This window comes from Enhydra lutris, unplaced genomic scaffold, assembly GCF_002288905.1.
Source record: "Enhydra lutris kenyoni isolate GAN:26980312 unplaced genomic scaffold, ASM228890v2 scaffoldscaffold15, whole genome shotgun sequence".
Lineage (NCBI taxonomy): Eukaryota > Metazoa > Chordata > Mammalia > Carnivora > Mustelidae > Enhydra > Enhydra lutris.
The window spans coordinates 61,456,291-61,475,174 of NW_019154099.1; the positions used below are offsets into that span (position 1 = coordinate 61,456,291).

Consider the following 18,884-nt stretch of genomic DNA (forward strand, 5'->3'; position numbering starts at 1 on the left):
AAACGGAGCCTGGGATGCTGAATGTGGGCAGCCCTGGAGAGAGGGGGCCGGTGGCTGGCCCCAGGCTCAGCTGGTGGTGGCAGGATGCCCCTGTCTGTCACAACAGAAGGGGTTAAGGTTAAGACTCCCAGTAAAACCCAAGGCTATCTTTCATTTCTCTGTATCATGCTGCCTGCGGTGATTATACTTCCAAGTATTTTTAAGAATAGTTCCTGTCTGAGGTAGTTGATTCTCACATTTGACCGAAGATACTTCTTTTGTGTCCTAGGAGCTCTGTCAGCACTGCCCACCTTCACTTTTACTGAACAAATAGCGTACTGAGTGCTTGCCTCTGCCAGGTGTTGACATTTTACCCAGGCGGACCGAATACCCTGTGTACGGCGCATCTCTTTCTGGGTGCAGGAAGCGTTCCGTGGATGTGCACAAATAGATTACATAGCATGTTGGACCATGTTAGACCATGATAAGTGCTTTGCAGAGAAGCAGCAGGATGGGAGGGGGGTTGGGAAGTACCAGCAGTTAGGGCAGACGTTCCTGAGAAGTGGCATTTAAACAAAGGCTCCATGAATATGAGCAAAGGAGTGATATGAATGTCTGTGAGATGGGATTTCAGGCAAGGGGAATAGCCTGTGCAAAGGTCCTGAGGTAAGAGCCTTCCTCGCAAGTTCTGGGAACGGCAGAGGCCGGTGAGAGCCAGGGGAGAGAAGCTGGCTGATGAGTTCAAGGAGGGAACAAGGGAGCAGACTGTGGAGGGTTCACGCAGCCATCATAAGGACTTTGACTTAAAAAAAAATTAAGAGGCTTTATTTTCTAGAGCAATTGAGGTTTACAGAAAACTGAGCAGAAAGTACAGGGAATTCCTATACACCCCCAAGTTCCCCTATTAACATTTTGCTCTCCTGTGGTATGCTTATCACTAGGGATGAACCAACGCTGACACATTAATAAGTCAAGTCCACAATGTACATTAGGGTCACTTCGTTGTGCACTCTGTGGGTTTGGACAAACGTCCACCGTTACAGTGTCATACAGAGTCGTTTCACCACCCTGAAAATTCTCCATGCTCTGTTCATTTTGCCAACCCCTGGCAACCACTGATCCTACTGTCTCCATAGTTTTGACTTTTCCAGAATGCCGTAGAATTGGAATCATATAGGATGATCTTCAGATTGGCTTCTCTGCCTTAGAAATATGCATATAAGTTTCCTCTGTGTCTTTTATGGCTTAGCAGATCATTTCTTTTTATCACTGAATGGTTTCCCACTCTCCGAGGCACCACAGTCCATTTACACATTTGCTACTGAAGGTCATGTTGTTGATGTCCAGGTGTTGGCAGATAAGCTGGTGTAGACATCTGTGCTCAGGTTCCCAGGGATGTGTTTTCAGCTTTTGAGTGAAGCAGATTCACCCAAGAGGCAAGATTGCTGCATATGGTGAGATGATGTTAAGTTTGGTAAGAAACCACCAAACTGACTTCCCAAGTGGCTGCACCATTTTACGTTCCCACCAGGTGTGAAGGAGAGCTCCTCTTGCTCCACATCTGCACCAGCAAATGGTGTTGCCAGCGTTGGATTCTGGCCATTCTAACAGGTGTGCAGTGGTTTCTCCTTGTTTTAATTTGCAGTTCCCTGATGACATAGGGTGTGGAGCATCTTTTCATATGCCTACTTGCCGTCTGTGTCTCTCTTTTTCAGTGAGGCGTCTGTTCAGGTCTTTTGCCCATTTTTAAGTTGGGTTGTCTGTTTTCTTATTGTTGAGTTTTAGGAGTGCTTTGTGTATTTTGGGTACAAGTCCTTGATTGTGTATGTCTTATGTAAATACTTCCTTTTGGTCTGTGGCCTATCTTCCATTCTCCTATAGGACTTTGGCTTTTACTTGGAGGAAACTGGGAGATTTGGGGGGTTCTGAGCAGAGGAGTCATGTGACACACAGATTATAAATATGCAGGGAGATATTCCAGTTATAGTAATATGGAAGAAATAGAGTTCTTGATTATACATTGGCTGCCTTATCTTTAATTAATGAAGGTCAGTTTTTCTAAGTGAGTTTTTGAAAATGTATTTCCCACCTACAGACACAACTCATCTTGTTCACAGCTGCTGCCCATATACTGATACTTAAGAGTTTCAGGAGAAAACTAATGATCCGTTTATCACCTTTTTATTAGTCACAGTTAACAGGAAACTCTCAACTGGCTGCCGGGTTCTGAGAGCATCCTGGACTGTGGTCTTCTCCTTTGCCTGGCCTTTCCCTCTAGGGAGGGTCTCAGCTGCTATTTATGGAGAAGCACTCACCAGCGCAGGTCCTTAGTCGTTTCCTATCCCTTTAGTTGGGTTTCTTCCTCTGATGAAGCCTCCCTTTAGCTTCCTAGTTTCCAAAATCATCCAGCTCTCTCTGCATGCCTCAAGCCTCCCACACGCTATCATGTGGATTAAAATAGTGTGTGTGCTCAGGTGGTCAGTGTCCAGACTTCTGACTCTGAGGCTTTCATTTGCCTCAAAGGCAGCTTCTCAAGCACTTTAAAAATGGAAGACAGATTCCTTAGCTGGGAGGGAAGGGCACAAGGCAGTGCACTGCTCTGTAGCTCCCACCATGGCCCTTCGATTTGGCTGTGTGAGGGTAGGGGCATTCAGAAGGCTACCTCGGAAGCAAGGATGAGTAGCTAAGGCAAAACAAACAGGGAACAGCAGGGCAAACATAAAAACTCTCCGAGACATCTGAGAATACAGATTTAAAGAGTGGAATGCCATTGGTGGCCGCAGGGATGGGAGAGGACATTCTAGCCTGAGGTGTCTTTGGTCTAAGGTAGGGCTGAGGTTGAGGCAAGGAGCAGAACTGGCAGACTGAGCTGCCACTAGTGGCCCCATTCAGAGAGCAGAATGGGTGGGCTCTCAGAGCAGGGGTGGGAGGCGGTGGGATTCCTTCTGTTCTAGTGGGTTTTCAGCCCTACTTACTGCAATGATATTACAAGGATATACAGCAAGTACCCATTTTGGATTTATTTAGTACGTTTGCATCAGAGGCCACCAGCTTCTCCAAGGCTTTTCCACCAACAGACAACAGAAGGTGTCACCAACCATTCTGAAACGTGTTTGGCAAGAGAGGAAATGGATGCCAAAGGGTCAGAAACAATACAGAAATGAAGCTGAAGAATAAAGCCAAGCCATTTGCAAGGTTTGCAAGATGCTGCACCATAATTCGTAGGTTGTTTTCAGTAGGTCACAAGCATGAGAATGAGAGAAAAGAAAGAATCTTCCATATGAACCACTGAAAACTTGAGATGAGAAAAATCTCTGATTACAAGGCCCAGTTTGAGTTATTTTATGAATTTGTCCTTTTCTGCTTTCCCGTATCAAGATTCTTCAAAGGCCTAAAAAAATGGCATCTGGTTATTGGAAGTAATGAGACATGAACTCACAACGGCTCGTCCCCGGCCCCTCTGCTCCCCCGGGGTCCGAATCACAACCAGACAGAGCACACACTGTTTCCCAGACTGCTCTCACGCCACACACCTGCCTGTGCTGATCTAACATTATGGAGGGAAAAAAATACCACTTCAGTGGAGAAATTTATTCTAGGTTATCTGATGAATGTTTTATGTTCATGTTTCTTCAAATCCATTTTTGGCATTGGCAGGAATCTTGGACGGTTGCCACCATCTCTGAGGTCTAAAAATGTGCTTCTGGAGTTGGTGGGAAGCAAGCCTCAGGGGACTCACGAGTTAATCTAAGCTGCGCAGTCTTGCTGGTGTTCTTGGGTCCACGTGTCTGGGATATATGAATGTCATTGGGGGACTGGGGATTTGGTACATTCATATTTGTTTTTGCCTTTTATTTTGGCTGGTTTCACACTAATGGAGCACATTTTATTTTTTCCCAGATGACCGTAGCCCCCGCACAAGAATTGGGCTTTGGGAGATGTTGAAGAAAGAGAGCAAAAGAAAGATATACTTCATTAAAGGCTTATTTTTTTCTTTCAGTAAGCCACATCTAATCCTAGGCTACACATTTTTGGGAAATGGTTTACTTATTGGGTATTTGGTGATCAAGTACATAATTTTGACGGGATGCTTCTTTGTTTTCCAGTGGGTTTGGAGGAAGAGATGCCCAGTAGACTGGCAGGCGAGCCCTGTCTACCTGTACTTTCACTCCACTGAGCATCACTGGCAATAGAAAGAGCACAGAATGCTCTAGAAGAGCAGTCTAATGAAAATGGAGGCTACTGGATAGTTAGAATTGGAGGACCCGTGAAGTGCTAATTAAGGAGACCTGAGGGTTTTAACCGTGGCGTTGCACCTCCACGAGGGTTGTGTGAGACAGGGAGTTCTCTAAGGACTCCAACCCATTGGCAGCTGGGCTCTCTGAGGACTGTTTTGTAATGGGGAAGGCATCACCTGAGGAGAACACTAGTTTGGAGTGTTTTCCTTCCTCTTCTTAAAAAAAAAAATGTATTAACAATACTTATGTGGTATAAAATTCACAGGGCACAAAAATGTATAAAGTGAAAAGCAAGTTTCCCTTCCCCTTACCTCCAGGTCCCCCGTTCCTTTTGTTGAGGCAACCCTTGTTAAAGGTGTCTGGTGTGTGCTTCCAGAGAAATTTCATGCTTTTCTAAGCACCCATGTATATTTTTTCTTGCCCCCCCCTTTTTTTTTCATTAAAGGTAGGATGTTATGCGTACATTCCCCCATGTTCCTTTTCTCCACTTAGTATAACTAGGAGGTAGTAATAGATCAGTAATTAAAGCTGCTGCCTTTTGAAAGGAACTGGTGGGCAGTGCTGTTTGTGGAAATACAGTATGCTGTAATTGACTCAATCCCTTCTCTGAATTGTTTCCCTTCTGCTGCTGTCACAGGCTGTTCTATTTTTAACTGTACCACCAGGAAGTTCGCTGGATTAGGGTTCCAGCAGCAAATGGTGGGCACACTAGGCAGAGGTGGCTGAAGAGTTTACTGCAGAGGGTGTTGACAAAACGTGGGCAGGGGTGAGGACAGCCAAGAAGAGAAGTGGAGGCACCCCAGGAAGCCACGAACTCCTCTCGGCCTGTAGGAGAAGGCGGGGAGGTGGGTTATGGGAGCTGCTGGGAGCTCCCACCAGGAGCGGTGGTCTATGGTCAAGGAGCACAGCCAGTGCTGTGTTAGTAAAGGCTTAACAGTGGCTCCCTGTGTTGCGGAGCCCTGAGATGTAGCATCTGCCCCTTTCTGTGGTGTAAATACTTGTACCGTGGCCGGTTCCAGTCACCCATGTGGTGTTTCTGAATGCAGAGTTGGGCTGGGGAGCATGGGGTCAGCTCCTGGGAGCAGCTCCAGCACATCACGGTGGCACCTAGTCCCTGCTTGGGCTTCTGACCAGCCAAGCACCCGAAGAGAGAGAGCGGGGAGCCTGGTGGCTGCAGTGCCCAGAGGCCTGCCTCCTGGAGTGGGCTGGTGCAGTGGGCAGGCTGCAGGCACTGGGGTAGGTTATGTCTCTGCAGTCCCCATTTCCTTGTCGGTGAAGAACAGAACTGCCTCCAGTGTTCTCTGAGCCTTTCTGCGCTAAGGTCCTCTGCCAGCTCCGTGAGTTGGGTGACCCGAGTGGGCAGTATGCTGACTGGGTAATGGAAGATGCCTGGGGGCCCTGCACTCGGGAGACTCATGTCTAACAGGGGAGAGAGGATGTGCACAAGCAAGTCTGGCTATGGGGTGGAAGCGTAGCTCTTTATAGCCATGATGATGAAACTGTTGATGGCAGAGACCCCGAGACCTCTGTTCTGGGGTTTGGAATTTGATAACTCAGTGGGGGGAATACAAATATTTCTTGATTAATGGTTCAGCTGGCATCTGCCACTAGTTCTCGGAGTATGGTCCTGGTACCTTCAGCATCTCCTGGGATGCCAGAAGTCCACAGCCTTGGGTTCCACCACACACCTAGGGATTCAGCTCTGGCAGGGTGTAGTGATGGTACTGTGGGTGTTCTGAGGCTCGCATTGTGTTTGCGAATCACTGAGTTATAGGATATCCGTGTTCCAGACTTGGCTGAAAACCAGTTGGATGGGGCATCCCAGAGACCCCCTGCCCCCAACTTCTGGACTTTATTTCAAACGTACTCAGTCAGAATCTCTGGGAACTACGATCCTGGGTAGTTAGCGCGTTAACCAGATAGCACACCTGTGATCGTCTTCTCTACTCTTGATCTCAGTTGTTGCCCTGCACGGAACCTGTCTGAATTAGCTGCCTTGCTACAAGTGCCTGTTTTTCCCATGAAGTTTTGTAAACTCAGACCCGCTAAACGCTTCCAGTGACGTCAGCTGGCTGCCCAAGTTGACACTTTTTTTGGACTGAGGGTGGCTAGCTGGTTGTTCCCAGCGTGGAGAGGGAGAAGAGAAGGAGGAAACTGGACAGCTCTGGAAGTCTCTGAAGTATGACCGTATCATGGCTGTGATGTAGTTTTTTTTTTTTTTTTAAATTTTTATTTATTTGTCAGAAAGAGAGAGAGAGAGAGAGAGCACAGGCAGACAGAGTGGCAGGCAGAGGCAGAGGGAGAAGCAGGCTCCCCACCGAGCAAGGAGTCCGATGTGGGACTCGATCCCAGGACGCTGGGATCATGACCTGAGCCGAAGGCAGCTGCTTAACCAACTGAGCCACCCAGGCGTCCCATGGCTGTGATGTAGTTTATTGCAAATTCTCAGGACTCCTGACACGTCCTTTATCAAATATTGAGTACAGAGGGTGTATTTCCAAGGAAAGTCACAACAGTTTTGGGACTGTCTGTGCCTTTGACTGATTGGAGTTCTTGATGGAAAGAATGGCCTGGAGTTAATTGCTGTGGGAAATTTGGGACAGGATTTTTGGGGGGTGGATTGGGATATTGTTGGTCATTGAAAAGTAGCCACTGGAGAGAGCAGAGGAGTGCCTGACTTTGGGTTGTGGAGATGTTGGTGACTATATGTAAAGCTGCTGTGTGAATTCCTTTTTGGGGGGGAGGCAGAGGGAGAGAGAGAGAATTTTTTTTTTTAAGATTTTGTTTATTTATTTGACAGACAGAGATCACAAGTAGGCAGAGAGAGGAGGAAGCAGGCTCCCTGCTAAGCAGAGAGCCTGATGTGGAGCTCGATCCCATGACCCTGGGATCATGACCCCAGCTGAAGGCAGAGGCTTTAACCCACTGAGACACCCAGGGGCCCTGAGAGAGAATCTTAAGTGGGCTCCATGCCCTAACCCAACACAGGGCTTGATCTGAGAACCCTGAGATCATAACTTGAGTCAAGAACAAGAACTGGGTGCCTAACAGACTGAGCCACCCAGGTTTCCTGTGCACATTCTTACACACAGCTTTTTGTGGACGTGTTTTCATCTTTCTTGGGTAAATGCCTATGGGAAGAATCACTGGCGGGGGGGTGGCTTATGTAAGTTTAACTTCTCGATAGACTGATGGTTTCCCGTGTGTATGCTTTCCCACTCCCACTAGTCAGGTATTGGACGCCAACGGCTTTCCATCCTTGTGGACAGTTGACAGTGTCCACCTTTTCCATATTATCCATTCTGGTTGGTGCATAGGGTTACCTGTGGTTTTAACTTATATTTACCTGATGACTTGCTCACGTGCTGTCGCTCATAGAGCTTCTTCAGTGAGGCATGCAGGGGCCCTGGGGGTGTCTTCTTTTGCATCTCTGATTTAGTTCTCCCCCTGCAGTCTCACCCATGACCTCAACGGCCAATTACTCACCACCCCAGAAAACACCAGCGGCTTCTCAAATGTCACACCTTTGAATATGCAGTCCATCTGCCTCCACCTTTCCGCTCCAACTCCGATGTCCATATTGTTGGTTAGGTCTCTGGCCCTCCCCTACGTCCACAGTATTTATGCTTTACTCTGTGCTTCCATTGTCCACTGTCCATGTTGTGTGGGATTCTTCCCTGGCTCACGTGGGGCAGGGCCCTGTCTCTCTTCTTTGCAGTCACGGTACTTGTGACAAGGTCTGGCATAGAAACTAGACTTGTTGTTCTCGTTGCTCAACAACTAGACTTGTTGAATAAGCTTATCTTCCCAACAGCTCTGTGAGAAAGACCGAGTCTTGAACTGAGGATAAGGGTGTAGACCCAGAGGGGTCAATTGACTTGTCCAAGGTCAGCATGTGTGTTACAGGGTGAGGCAGTACTTACTATAGAGTTTTGACTCTTTTACATTACAGTTTTCCAAACAGGTGTGTTGTTTGAGGTACAGTATCCATGGAACAGGCTATCGTCATGCCCCCATGTGCACACATGTGGAGACTTTTAAAACAGTTCATGTCCAGTTGCTCTGCTTGCACATGCAGTCACTTCTCTGAGAAGGTGCCTGAGATCAGGGAAGGCCACAAGCTCACTGAGCCATCCCAGCACCCCCTTCTCCCACTTCATGTAAAAAGGCAGACCATTCACTCACTCGTCTCTCTGAGGCACATTGCTCCAAGATGGAAAACCTTCCAGCTGTGTAACCAACAGACAGATACCCCTGGTGTTGAGAAGCAAAGGGTTTAAAGTCTGGAATTTTGCAGCTCAGAGGTTTCTACCTGATCACTTTCAGAGAGACTGCAAGGAGACCCTAATCATGCTGTTAATGGATGCTTTCAAAATTTTACTGATGATTGATTATATCTGGACTTTGGTGATGTAATTCAGAAGGCATCAAAGAATGAAGTTACAAAATAACAAAACTCCTTCCATTTTTTATTTACTTATTTTTAGGAATGAGGTTTCTCAGTGTTTGCATAAAACAACCCCCAAGACAGGAACAGAATTAATGCCGGACTCTATGCAATAAGGGATAGCTGTCCATGAATAAATGAACTAATTAAAGAAACCCTCTACATCTCATTAAGATACACATTTCCAGGTAAAGTCTTACATTTTACATTTGATAATTTTCCTCAAAAACTGTGAATGTATTGTTCCTATTGTTGGCGGACTCATACTAGTTGTGGTACTTTGGAAGAAAAATTGTAACCATTGGATCTTGACGGCTTAGCAATCTTAAAGGCAGAGCTGAGTTTTGTGTTAGGTGAACGTGATAACCACTACACTACGGAAACAGATTAGAGCTGACTTTTGTGATTGGTAGCTGTCCTGCAGTCAGGTGAGCACTGAGCTAGCAACTGCTGAGCCACTGTTCCTGGGGAAGTGCAGGGTTGGTTTCCTCGGAGTTCAGATCACAACACTTTGTCTACCAGTCGACACATGATCTTGTTTTAGTGGTATTTGTATGTGAAGACCGCTTATCTAATATGTGTTCCTTACAAATCAGTTTCTTCATAAGGAAACACTATCTCAGGTACAGCACCATGCAGTGACGGCCTCTCCTGTTCAGTTGCACATGGTGTGCACACAGCACACACATATACACTCTACGCTGCACAGGACAGTCACGATGGAAAGCATTCCATCAAGACAGAACACTTGGAATCCTGTGAAAACATTAATGAAGACCTGACTTGTGGTAGAGCTTACTCTGTGATGGGGCACAGGGCAGTGTGGTTAAACCTCATGACCTTGACTTGCCCCTTGGAAAACCAAAGGAGAGTGTGTGACTTACTTGGCAGAAGAGGAACACGTCAGTGAGGCTGGCATGGGGGATCAGGTGGCTCCACCCCAGGACTTTGGCTTTCACAACTTCGTGATGGTGTCAGCAACGTTCCCTCCCAGACTGGCTTGAAAAATTCCTTCAGCCTTGTCTGCTTGGCTCTTCGCCTCAAATCTTTAAGTGTTTCAGCATAAGGGACGAATGCAGTGGAGGTCAGATGCCGAAATGTGAGGCTGCGTTCCAGCACAGGGTCACACTCTTCCATATCATTAAAATTTTTTCCAGAGCAGAATTCCATTCCGATATTTTGGCTGCTGTGAGAGGGACAATTCTTGGAGTCTTGGGCTGACTTTCGTTGCCATTATCATCATCGCTGCCACCAGTGCCAGGCTTTGCCATCTCGTCCAGATCTTTCTTGGTGGGTTCTACTGCCATTTCTGCCAAAATTTCCTCCACGTCTCCCTCCCTCATGTCTCTGAAGCCCTCTCCACTTATCTGCTGTGCAATATGCATTATGTTTTTGACACTGTTCTTTGTATTTTCTGTAACACCTTCAAAGCCTTCAAAAATTTTCACGCAGTCAGGCCAAACATTTCCCCAACAGTTATTATTTTTTTTTTAAAGATTTTTATTTATTTGTCAGAGAGAGAGGGAGAGAGAGCGAGCGCAGGCAGACAGAATGGCAGGCAGAGGCAGAGGGAGAAGCAGGCTCCCCGCCAAGCAAGGAGCCCGATGTGGGACTTGATCCCAGGACGCTGGGATCATGACCTGAGCTGAAGGCAGCTGCTCAACCAACTGAGCCACCCAGGCGTCCCATCCCCAACAGTTATTAATAGTAGCCTGCTTGTGCTGTCCCAGGCTGTGCTGACATAATCTCTAACGTTGCGTATACTGACAGATTTCCAGTAGTCCATCATGGTGGTTTCCTCACTGGCGTCGAGAGCCTCAAAAGCCTTGCTGTAAAGCTCCCTGGTGTCGTGTGCCTTGAAAGCTTTTATTATGCCCTGATTGAGGGGTTGGATGAGAGAGGCAGTGTTTGGGGGCATGAAGAGAATTTCTATGTTGGGATGGGCGTTTTCAAGTTCTTCGTGGCAATGAGCTGGGGCATTATCCAAAATTAATAAAATCCTGAAGGCAAGGTTTTTGCTGTGGAGATAGCGTTCAGCTTCTGGGATGAGGCCGTTGTGGACCCAGTCCCGGAATATTTCGGATGCCATCCACGCTTTTTTGTTCCACCTCCAGTGGACTGGCATACGGTTTAGCTTCTTCCCTCTAAGTGCCCCGGGGGTTTTGGGCTCTGTGTACCATTAGGGGTTTGCACTTAAAGTCACCCTTGGCATTGGCACACAGGAGCAAGGTTGCATGGTCTTTGAACGATTTAAAGCCAGGAGCCTTGGAGGCCATTCGCATTATATAGGCTCGTTTGCTGACGTTTTTGTAAAACAAGCCTGTCTCGTCAGCATTGAAAACCTGCTCTTCCATATAACCCTTCTCATGTATAATGCTTAGCAGATGCTTTTTAAATTCTTCTGCAGCTTCCTGATCTGCAGGACTTGCCTTGCCCACAAGTTTAACGTTTTTCATGTGGTATCGCCCTTTGAAACTTGCAAGCCAGCCTGTGCTGGCTGAGAAGGGTTTAACCTTTTCCTGACCCTGGGTAACATGACTATAAATTTCCTTGGCTTTCATCCTCACGACAACACTTTCTACTATGCTCTTTTTATTGATTGTCATCTCTTGAATCCACAAATTTAGCTGCTTTTCCATCTTCTCCATAGCTCCATCATGCACAATCGATGTTACTTTAGCACTTTCTGGAGCGGCCTCGTGCACAGATCGACGGATGTCCTCTTCCTTTTTCTGGATGTACCGTATTGTTGATTCGTTCACATTGAATTCACGGCCAACAGCACTGTAACTCAGGCCTGAATGGAGCTTATCTAACACACATATTTTCTCTGTAAGGCACATTACAGCCTTCCGGCGCTTCGGAGCACTAGACAGTGCCTTAGCAGTACACCCGGGGGCCATTTAAAACAGTAAAATCAACAAATAGCACAAAAATGTGAGAAATGTGGTTTCAGTAGACTGTGAAAGGGATACCTGCTTACATTGCCAGCTGAGATAAGGTGGCAGAGCGTGGCCTTGTTCAAATTCCGCTACGAATGTGTGTGTAAAGGCTGTTCAGATTCTTCACTGCTCTGCACGTGTCTATAAATGAGGAAGAGCCACAAATACTGATTTGAGGTTACAAATTTTACCGTGTGGGTGAATTTGCACAGAATCCGTGAACGAGGACGGACTGTATTTATATGGGTCTCTTGCAAAAAAAGTTAAATTTTTTAGTATAAAAATATATTAGTTTAGGGTGCTGTTTTGTTGGGGGATGTGGAATGGAAGTGAGTTGAGGGAGAAAAGAATGTAAAATTTCTGACTTTTAAATAAGAGCTTGTCGATAATTCTTTAAGACTGAATGGGTTTTGTATTTCTATTGTATCTGGAGTCTCCTGGACATTTTTAAAAGGATGCTTAGTAGTTTCAGAAGTCATTAGGACATCCGAAATGGAAATTTTGCCAGTATTTGAAACCATGAAGGATTTTCACTACATATTCGTATGCGCCTTTTCAGGATTCTCTTACAGAGCGAGCAGGGGACGAGGAAACAGCACGGGTTCAGCTGTTCACTGGAAAACAAAAACTTCAATTTGGAGGAAACATGTTGGCAATTTCTTCTAAGACTTTTTAAATTGTAGGGGGGAAAAGTCTGATTTTTGTCGTCTTCACACCTCTCAACACGCCGGTTTTGGGTCGGATTCAAGCTTTGAAAGACCGGAGCTCCTGGAAGCGAACCAGAGCAGTCCTGTGGGCCTGAGAGATGCGCGGTCTCCCTGGGGAGGACGAAAGCGCGGGAACGTCCTCACGCTGCAGTTCGGACGCCGCCCTGGGGGACCTCCCGAAACGGAGGCTTCAGCTCGGAGTCGGGCGGCAGCTGCGGGCGGGGTCTCGGCGCGTCTCCGCCGCCCGCCCTGCACTACGGGGACCGCCGCGGCCCTCCCGAGCCCTGCTGCCCGCGGAGGCTGTCAGCGGCAGGTACCCCGTGTGGAAGCGGCCCCGGGGTCCTCCGTGACCGAAGCCGCGGGCGGCCCGCAGGAGCCGCGCTCGAAGCTCCCGGGCCGTGCGGCGGCCGCTCTCCCGCTGCCGGCCTCGCCGTCGGGTCAAGCATTGAGGCACTCGGGGCACGCGGGCGTGCGGGGGGGCACGCGGCGCGTCCATCCCAACACGCACGACGTCCGCGCCAGGCACTTCACACGGCCCCGGCAGGACGCTCGGTCCGCGGCCGCAGGCCGGGGCGGGTCCCCTCCAGCCCCTCCCGGGCTTGCTCACCGCGGGGGCCGGCCTCTCCCCCGCCCGCTGCAGGTGGGCGGGCGGTGTCGACGCGACGGGCCCGAGGACCGGCTGCCGGGAGGAGCCTGCGCGCGGGGCCGGGTGGACCGTGTCCGAGGACGAGAACCAGGTGCCGCGCGGAGGCGGCGCCCGCTGCAACCACGCGTGGGGCCAAGGGCGCCGCGCCTGCCCCGGGGAGGGCGGGGCCGGAAGGACCGCGCGCCGGGCGGCCGGGGCGCGGTCTGAAGACGTCACTTCCGGCGGCGGCCCACTTCCTGGAGAGGGTAGGGGCCTGAGATTGGTGCAGCCCAGAGGAAGGAAAGAGGGTGAGGAGAGGCGGCGGCCGAGCGGGCGGGCGACTGGGGCGGCCGGGGTCGCTCCGGGCCGCCGGGGCCTCCCGTCCGCGCCCTCTCGCGCGGGGCCAGCGCCCGGGGCTGCCGCGGGTGGCGTCCGCGGCTCGCGCGCCGCCGCTCAGTGCCTGTGCTCTGTGTTGCAGGTGTACCCGGAGCCCCGGAACGAGAGCGAGTGCCTGAGCAACATCCGCGAGTTCCTGCGAGGCTGCGGGGCCTCCCTGCGCCTGGAGGTGAGCGGGCGGCGGGCGCGGGGCGCGGCTCGGGCGGGGCGGCGGGCGGGGGTGGGGCACGGCCCGCCGCAGCGGCGCTCGGAGGCCGGGCTCGCGGGCCCCCCGGGGTGGGAACGCGCCCCCAGGGCGGGGAGGAGCCGCCGTGCGCGGACCCCAGCTTGGCCCTCGCTTCTGTGAGCAAAGCCCGGAGGCTCGGGCGGGTGCCCCGCGTTGGCGACAGCGGGGCTGCCGTCCAAGTCCTCGGTCCCCGCCGCCGCTCGGACGCTGCTTTCAGGCGTTCCCCGGGGACCCGCGTTTAGGTCTGGGTCAGCCCCTCGCCGTTCCCAGCGGCGGTCAGGACGAGCTGGGCCGACACTCCCAGCCTTACTCCCTTTTCCAGCCAGAAATTAGATGATTTTTACGCGAACACTTGGCACACTTGGCGCTTAGGGTAGAGACAGGCTAAGCTCTGTCTTGGGGGAGCGAACTGGGCGGCGTGTCTTCTCCGCGCTGGGTCAGATTTTGTCACTTCGCACCTCGGTGCTGCATACAGTTTTCCCGGGGCAGCTCTCTGGGAACCCCTGTTTTCACCCGGTTTGCTCTGGTTTTTCCTGATCTCGGAGTAGTGCTGTAGATCCAGAAGTCGAGCTCTTCTTTGATTTGGGAATTACCGGTCACGGTGCATGGGGTCAGCTCTGTGCCTGCGGCTTTACCACCCTTAGCTTTTGGCTCCTCATCCCGCTTGCCGCGCGTGGGGTCAGGCTTGTAGAGAAGAGCCTGGGAGTGCCTCGCCAGCAGAACCTGTGCTGTAGGGTGATTCCGTGAAGGTTTCCCTCCTGAAAGGACAGGCTTCCTGTAGGCTTCTTGGAGGAAAAAACCCAGAAGCCCTCCAGTCTGTGAGGGAACGTTACACAGACCACTTACCTGCTAATTGGAATCCGACAGGAGTTAAGAGATCCGGAGACTGTTTTTATGCATGACGGAAGGGCTGTTTGGGAGGGGAGACGTTGTCGCAGAAGGGCCTTGTGGTTTTACCCTTGGCCGCTTGATGGGCTGTGAGCACGCGCTTTGCTAGCAGCAAGGTTTGCTTTTCCCTGACTTGTGTCGTGAGACGATTTTTTTCCAACCAAGTTTTGCTTGGCGTTACGCTAAATTTGAAATTCAGTTTGCATGTTAAGGTTATGATCTCACAAGTTTGTGTGGGACTCTTTAAGGAGGTACTAAAGGTGAGTCTTAAAAACTTCTCATCCTTCACGTTCAAGAGGTTGCTATTGGAATTTCATATTCCAGCTCTTCTCTAGAATAGTTCCCTTGGAGACGCACTGGAAGAGGTCACTAACCTCTCCTGAGCCCCTAGAACGGTTCTAGGCATACCATAGGCCTTCAATAAATTTGTAGTTGATGGTAATTTTTTTTTTTTAAGATTTTATTTATTTATTTGACAGAGAGAAGGTGAGAGAGAGAACACAGCAGGGGGAGTGGGAGAGGGAGAATCAGGCTTCCCTTCCATACGGGGCTTGATCCGAGGACCCTGGGACACCCAATGACTGAGCCATCCAGGCACCCCTAGTCATTTTTTGTTTACAAGGAAATTTGGATGACTTGTTTTTAAAAGGTTTTATTTATTTATTTGACAGAGATCACAAGTAGGCAGAGAGAGAGGAGGAAGTAGGCTCCCCACTGAGCAGGGAGCCCGATGCAGGGCTTGATCCCAGGACCCTGGAATCATGACCTGAGCTGAAGGCAGAGGCTTTAACCCATTGAGCCACCCAGGTGCCCCTGGATGACTTGTTTTTAAAGAGTAAATTATCTTTTCTAGTAAACAGGCACCTTGTTCATATTCTTCCAAGCTCAGTTGAAAGTCACACTTAAAACTCATAATTACTTGAGATAATTAAAGTGAGGAAACAGCACATCAAAACCCTCAAGTTGTTGTCGCTTTGATTGTCCCCTCCCCGCTTAGGAAATCACCCAGAGAAAGGAGTTTGGTGTGGTGTGAACCCAGCTGGGGCTTCCAGACTTGATCTCCACGGTGTGAAGGGGCTGGTCTGTTCCCAAGCCCCTTGACCTGGCCTTGTGCGCTGACCCTCTGCAGCAGTTCCCCAGGGGCCTTAAAGAAAACGACGTAGAAGGGCGCCTGGGTGGCTCAGTGGGTTAAGCCGCTGCCTTCGGCTCGGGTCATGATCTCAGGGTCCTGGGATCGAGCCCCACGTCGGGCTCTCTGCTCAGTGGGGAGCCTGCTTCCTCCTCTCTCTCTGCCTGCCTCTCTGCCTACTTGTGATCTCTGTCTGTCAAATAAATAAATAAAATCTTAAAAAAAAAAAAAAAGAAAACGACGTAGAAAGGGAACGGGCAGGGAAGGACCTTGCATTTTTGATATGCGTTCTGGGCTTTACAGGCTTCGTTTTTATGCATTCTGAAAGATGAGAGGAACTGTTTGAAAGGACAGATTCAATCCTTAAAACTGAGCTTGAATTGCAGATTAGCTTTTGTTCTAGAATGTGTCAAGGTGCTTTTTTTCTGAGAGTTCAGAGTGCAATATGTTTGTAATGGATTGTTTTTGGTAATGTCTTCTACCACTTTTTTACTATGCTAAGTTTTAAACTATGCTGTTTTTTATTATTTTAAACTATGCTATGATTTCTTAAAGGAAAAGAGGAATTGAGCATCTTGATGATTCTATCATTCTCTTAATTAACTGTAGAAAACCAGGCATTTCCCCAGTAGGTGGTTCTGGTTACGGAGGGAGCTTTAATTTTAAAGGAACGCTATGCAGTTTGCATTTATTAACCCTTGAGAAACAATTTAGGTTTTTAGTTGGAAAACATTTTTAAATGTGGGGAAAAAACAGCTGTGGGAAAATCACACCTGTGGCTTGGGCGACCTTCTGTGTTTCTCTTTGCTACTGATCTTGCGTCTCATTTGAATCCTTCATTTCCTTGAAATAGTTTGGGATTTGATGAATTCAGGTTTTTTTCCCCCATGTTCCTAAGGGTGGAGTAAGGTAAGACCCGAGAGATGCCCCTGTTTAGAACTGTTGGGGTAATTAAAGTTGATGCTTAAGCTTACGACAGAGGAGCTGGTACTGTGGTTCTCCAGTTACTTTTGGGAATGTTATGTTGAGAACCCCTAGTTTGCCTGGTATACGTAGCAAGGACAGAATTGTCCTAGACCTACATGCAACGTAGGCGAGAGAGCGAGTCCTGCTAATGGGGACTAAGTGCTCTGTCGTATAGTTTTCCAGTCTCCGTTTTATTTCTTGTTTCAGTTCTCAATTATGTCTTTATTTGTGAACGATTTTTTTAATGATTTTATTTATTTGACGGAGAGACAGGGAGAGAGGGAACACAAGCGCGGGGAGTGGGAGAGGGAGAAGCAGGCTTCCCGCTGAGCAGGGAGCCCGACGCGGGGCTTGATCCCAGTGCGGGACTCCCATGCGGGATCATGACATGACCTGAGCCGAAGTGGACAATGACTGAACCACCCAGGCACCCCTATTTGTAACCTTTTCTGAAGGACTCCACATGTCGCATGTTCTGCTCCTCTGTCTTGACCACGACTTAGCACAGCCATGGTCTGGCAGTGAGGAAGCCTAGCCCAGTGCGTCCGCGTTTTCAGCACTTACCCGCGAGCCGCTGTTGGGGCCTTGCATCGGTGTTAATCCTTGGATAGGGCACTATGAGGTTCAAGGTGTAGGGGCTTTGAAACACTTTGAATCCTTGCCAAACTCTCCCCCGAGTTTTCCTCCTCCACCTTGCCAGCAGCAGTGGGCAGACACTCTTTGTACCTGCCATGTGTTTTTTTGACCTCTGGGGGCATAAAGAAGTCTGTTGGGATAAACATTTGGGTTTTTTTTCCTCAGTATCCTCCATGGTGCCCCCATTTCTGGGTAGGTGGTCAGGGAGATGGGGACATTCCAGATGTCCTGCACTGCACGCTGGCACTGGAGGACAGAGGTTGCAGACCTCAGACGGGTCTCATGTTGCCTCCCGGCCTTTTCACGCTCCGCTCCTGCAGCTCTGTGTACGGACTGGGGGGCTCTGTGCAGCCCACTGCTCTGGCTCCAGGAGTGTCTCCCTCTGAGAGAGAAAGGCGCTTTCTCGGAGGTCCGGGGAAGGAAAAGGAGCCCAGGTGGACGCTCCAGCATTGGAATCAGCTGGGCTGATGTAGTTAGTGGGGAGGTTTTGGAAAACATTGTCTTAAACGTGTTTCCGAAAACAATCTTTAAAAATGCAGAGAAGGACAGACTATTTTATGATAGTATATATGATGCTTGATGCTCTTTGAGATTTTTAGCCAAGGTTGTGATTGAAATTTTGTCCAAAAGAATATTTAAAAATAGGGTCAAAATTAAAACGTGCTTACATGAGACTTTAAACAGTTTATTGACAGAAGTTTAAGAATTAATTGAAACGAAGTCCCAAGTGCATTCGTAGTCCTTTTCTATGGATGGAATGCCCAAAAGTGACCAATCCCCCAGCAGGTGTTACTTTTGTCTTGGATTGAGGTAGATGCATCGTTGAGCTGCGTGAAGGCGTGTCGAGGCCGCGTGGCAGTATTTTCCTTAGCTGGTCCTCTTCGCTGTGGGCACAGTGGTAAGCTGGAAATGGTTGGTCATGCCGCAGGGTTTGACTTTTATCGATAAAGCTCTTGAGGTTTACTCACCAGGCCTTTGTCAGAACTTGCCTCTTGTGTGAGGGAGTGGAGTTCAGTTTGGAAGGTGTGTATTCTCTGGACGTTTTATAGGTGCCTAAAAGTGAAGAAAGCAGAATTCTATTTAGATCTTCTGGTTCTATTTAATTTACTGGCAGAAAGTGTCCCAGTTTGACCCTCTGTCTTACATCTTTGTGTCTTGCCAAATTATTTCGTGGGGTAAGCTCTTCGTCACCTCTGTATCTAGGCTGATTTTCCAGAGTAAATAACTAGGCTTTCCCCTCCACTTCCAGTCTGTGCTGTGGCTCGTCGTCTAGGTGGTGCTGTCCGGCGAGTGTAACGTGAACCGCGCTCATCGTTCTAATGCTTTCGGTAGCTACGTAAAATAAAAAACATGAAGCTCATTTTAATAACTCTCTCTGTAACATAAAGTATCCATAATGTTCCAACATGTACTTAATATAAAAGCGTTGAGATATTGTTTTCATGTTAAGTCTTTGAAATTCTGTTTGTTTCTGTCACACTCACAGCTCTTTGCATTCTGGGATCAGCCACATTTCGAGAACTCAGCAGCCTGTGTGGGGGGCGGTCTCGGTGTCGGATGGCCTGAGTCTAAAGATGGGTTGAGAGGCTGTCATCCTTGAAATGCAGTGGACTGACATTAATTGAACACAAGCAACATCCCGTCATTTCATGTGTACTGTTGTGTTTACTCACAGGTGTTCTGCAGATAGGGAGCTAGATCTGGG

At 49.0% G+C, this 18,884-nt stretch overlaps 1 protein-coding gene across 4 annotated transcripts in view; it reads left to right on the forward strand.

The window, feature by feature from the left end:
- Positions 1 to 18,884, forward strand: part of LOC111146897 (Rho guanine nucleotide exchange factor 7) — a 122,435-nt gene that overhangs the window by 14,346 nt on the left and 89,205 nt on the right. For 3 of the 4 annotated variants that reach the window (XM_022502626.1, XM_022502627.1, XM_022502630.1), the window contains exon 2: positions 13,417 to 13,503. The exons of the other annotated variant lie outside the window; for it this stretch is intronic. In XM_022502626.1, coding sequence (XP_022358334.1) covers positions 13,417 to 13,503 — 87 coding nt within the window. The remainder of the gene's footprint in view (positions 1 to 13,416; positions 13,504 to 18,884) is intronic. 4 annotated transcript variants of the gene reach the window in all.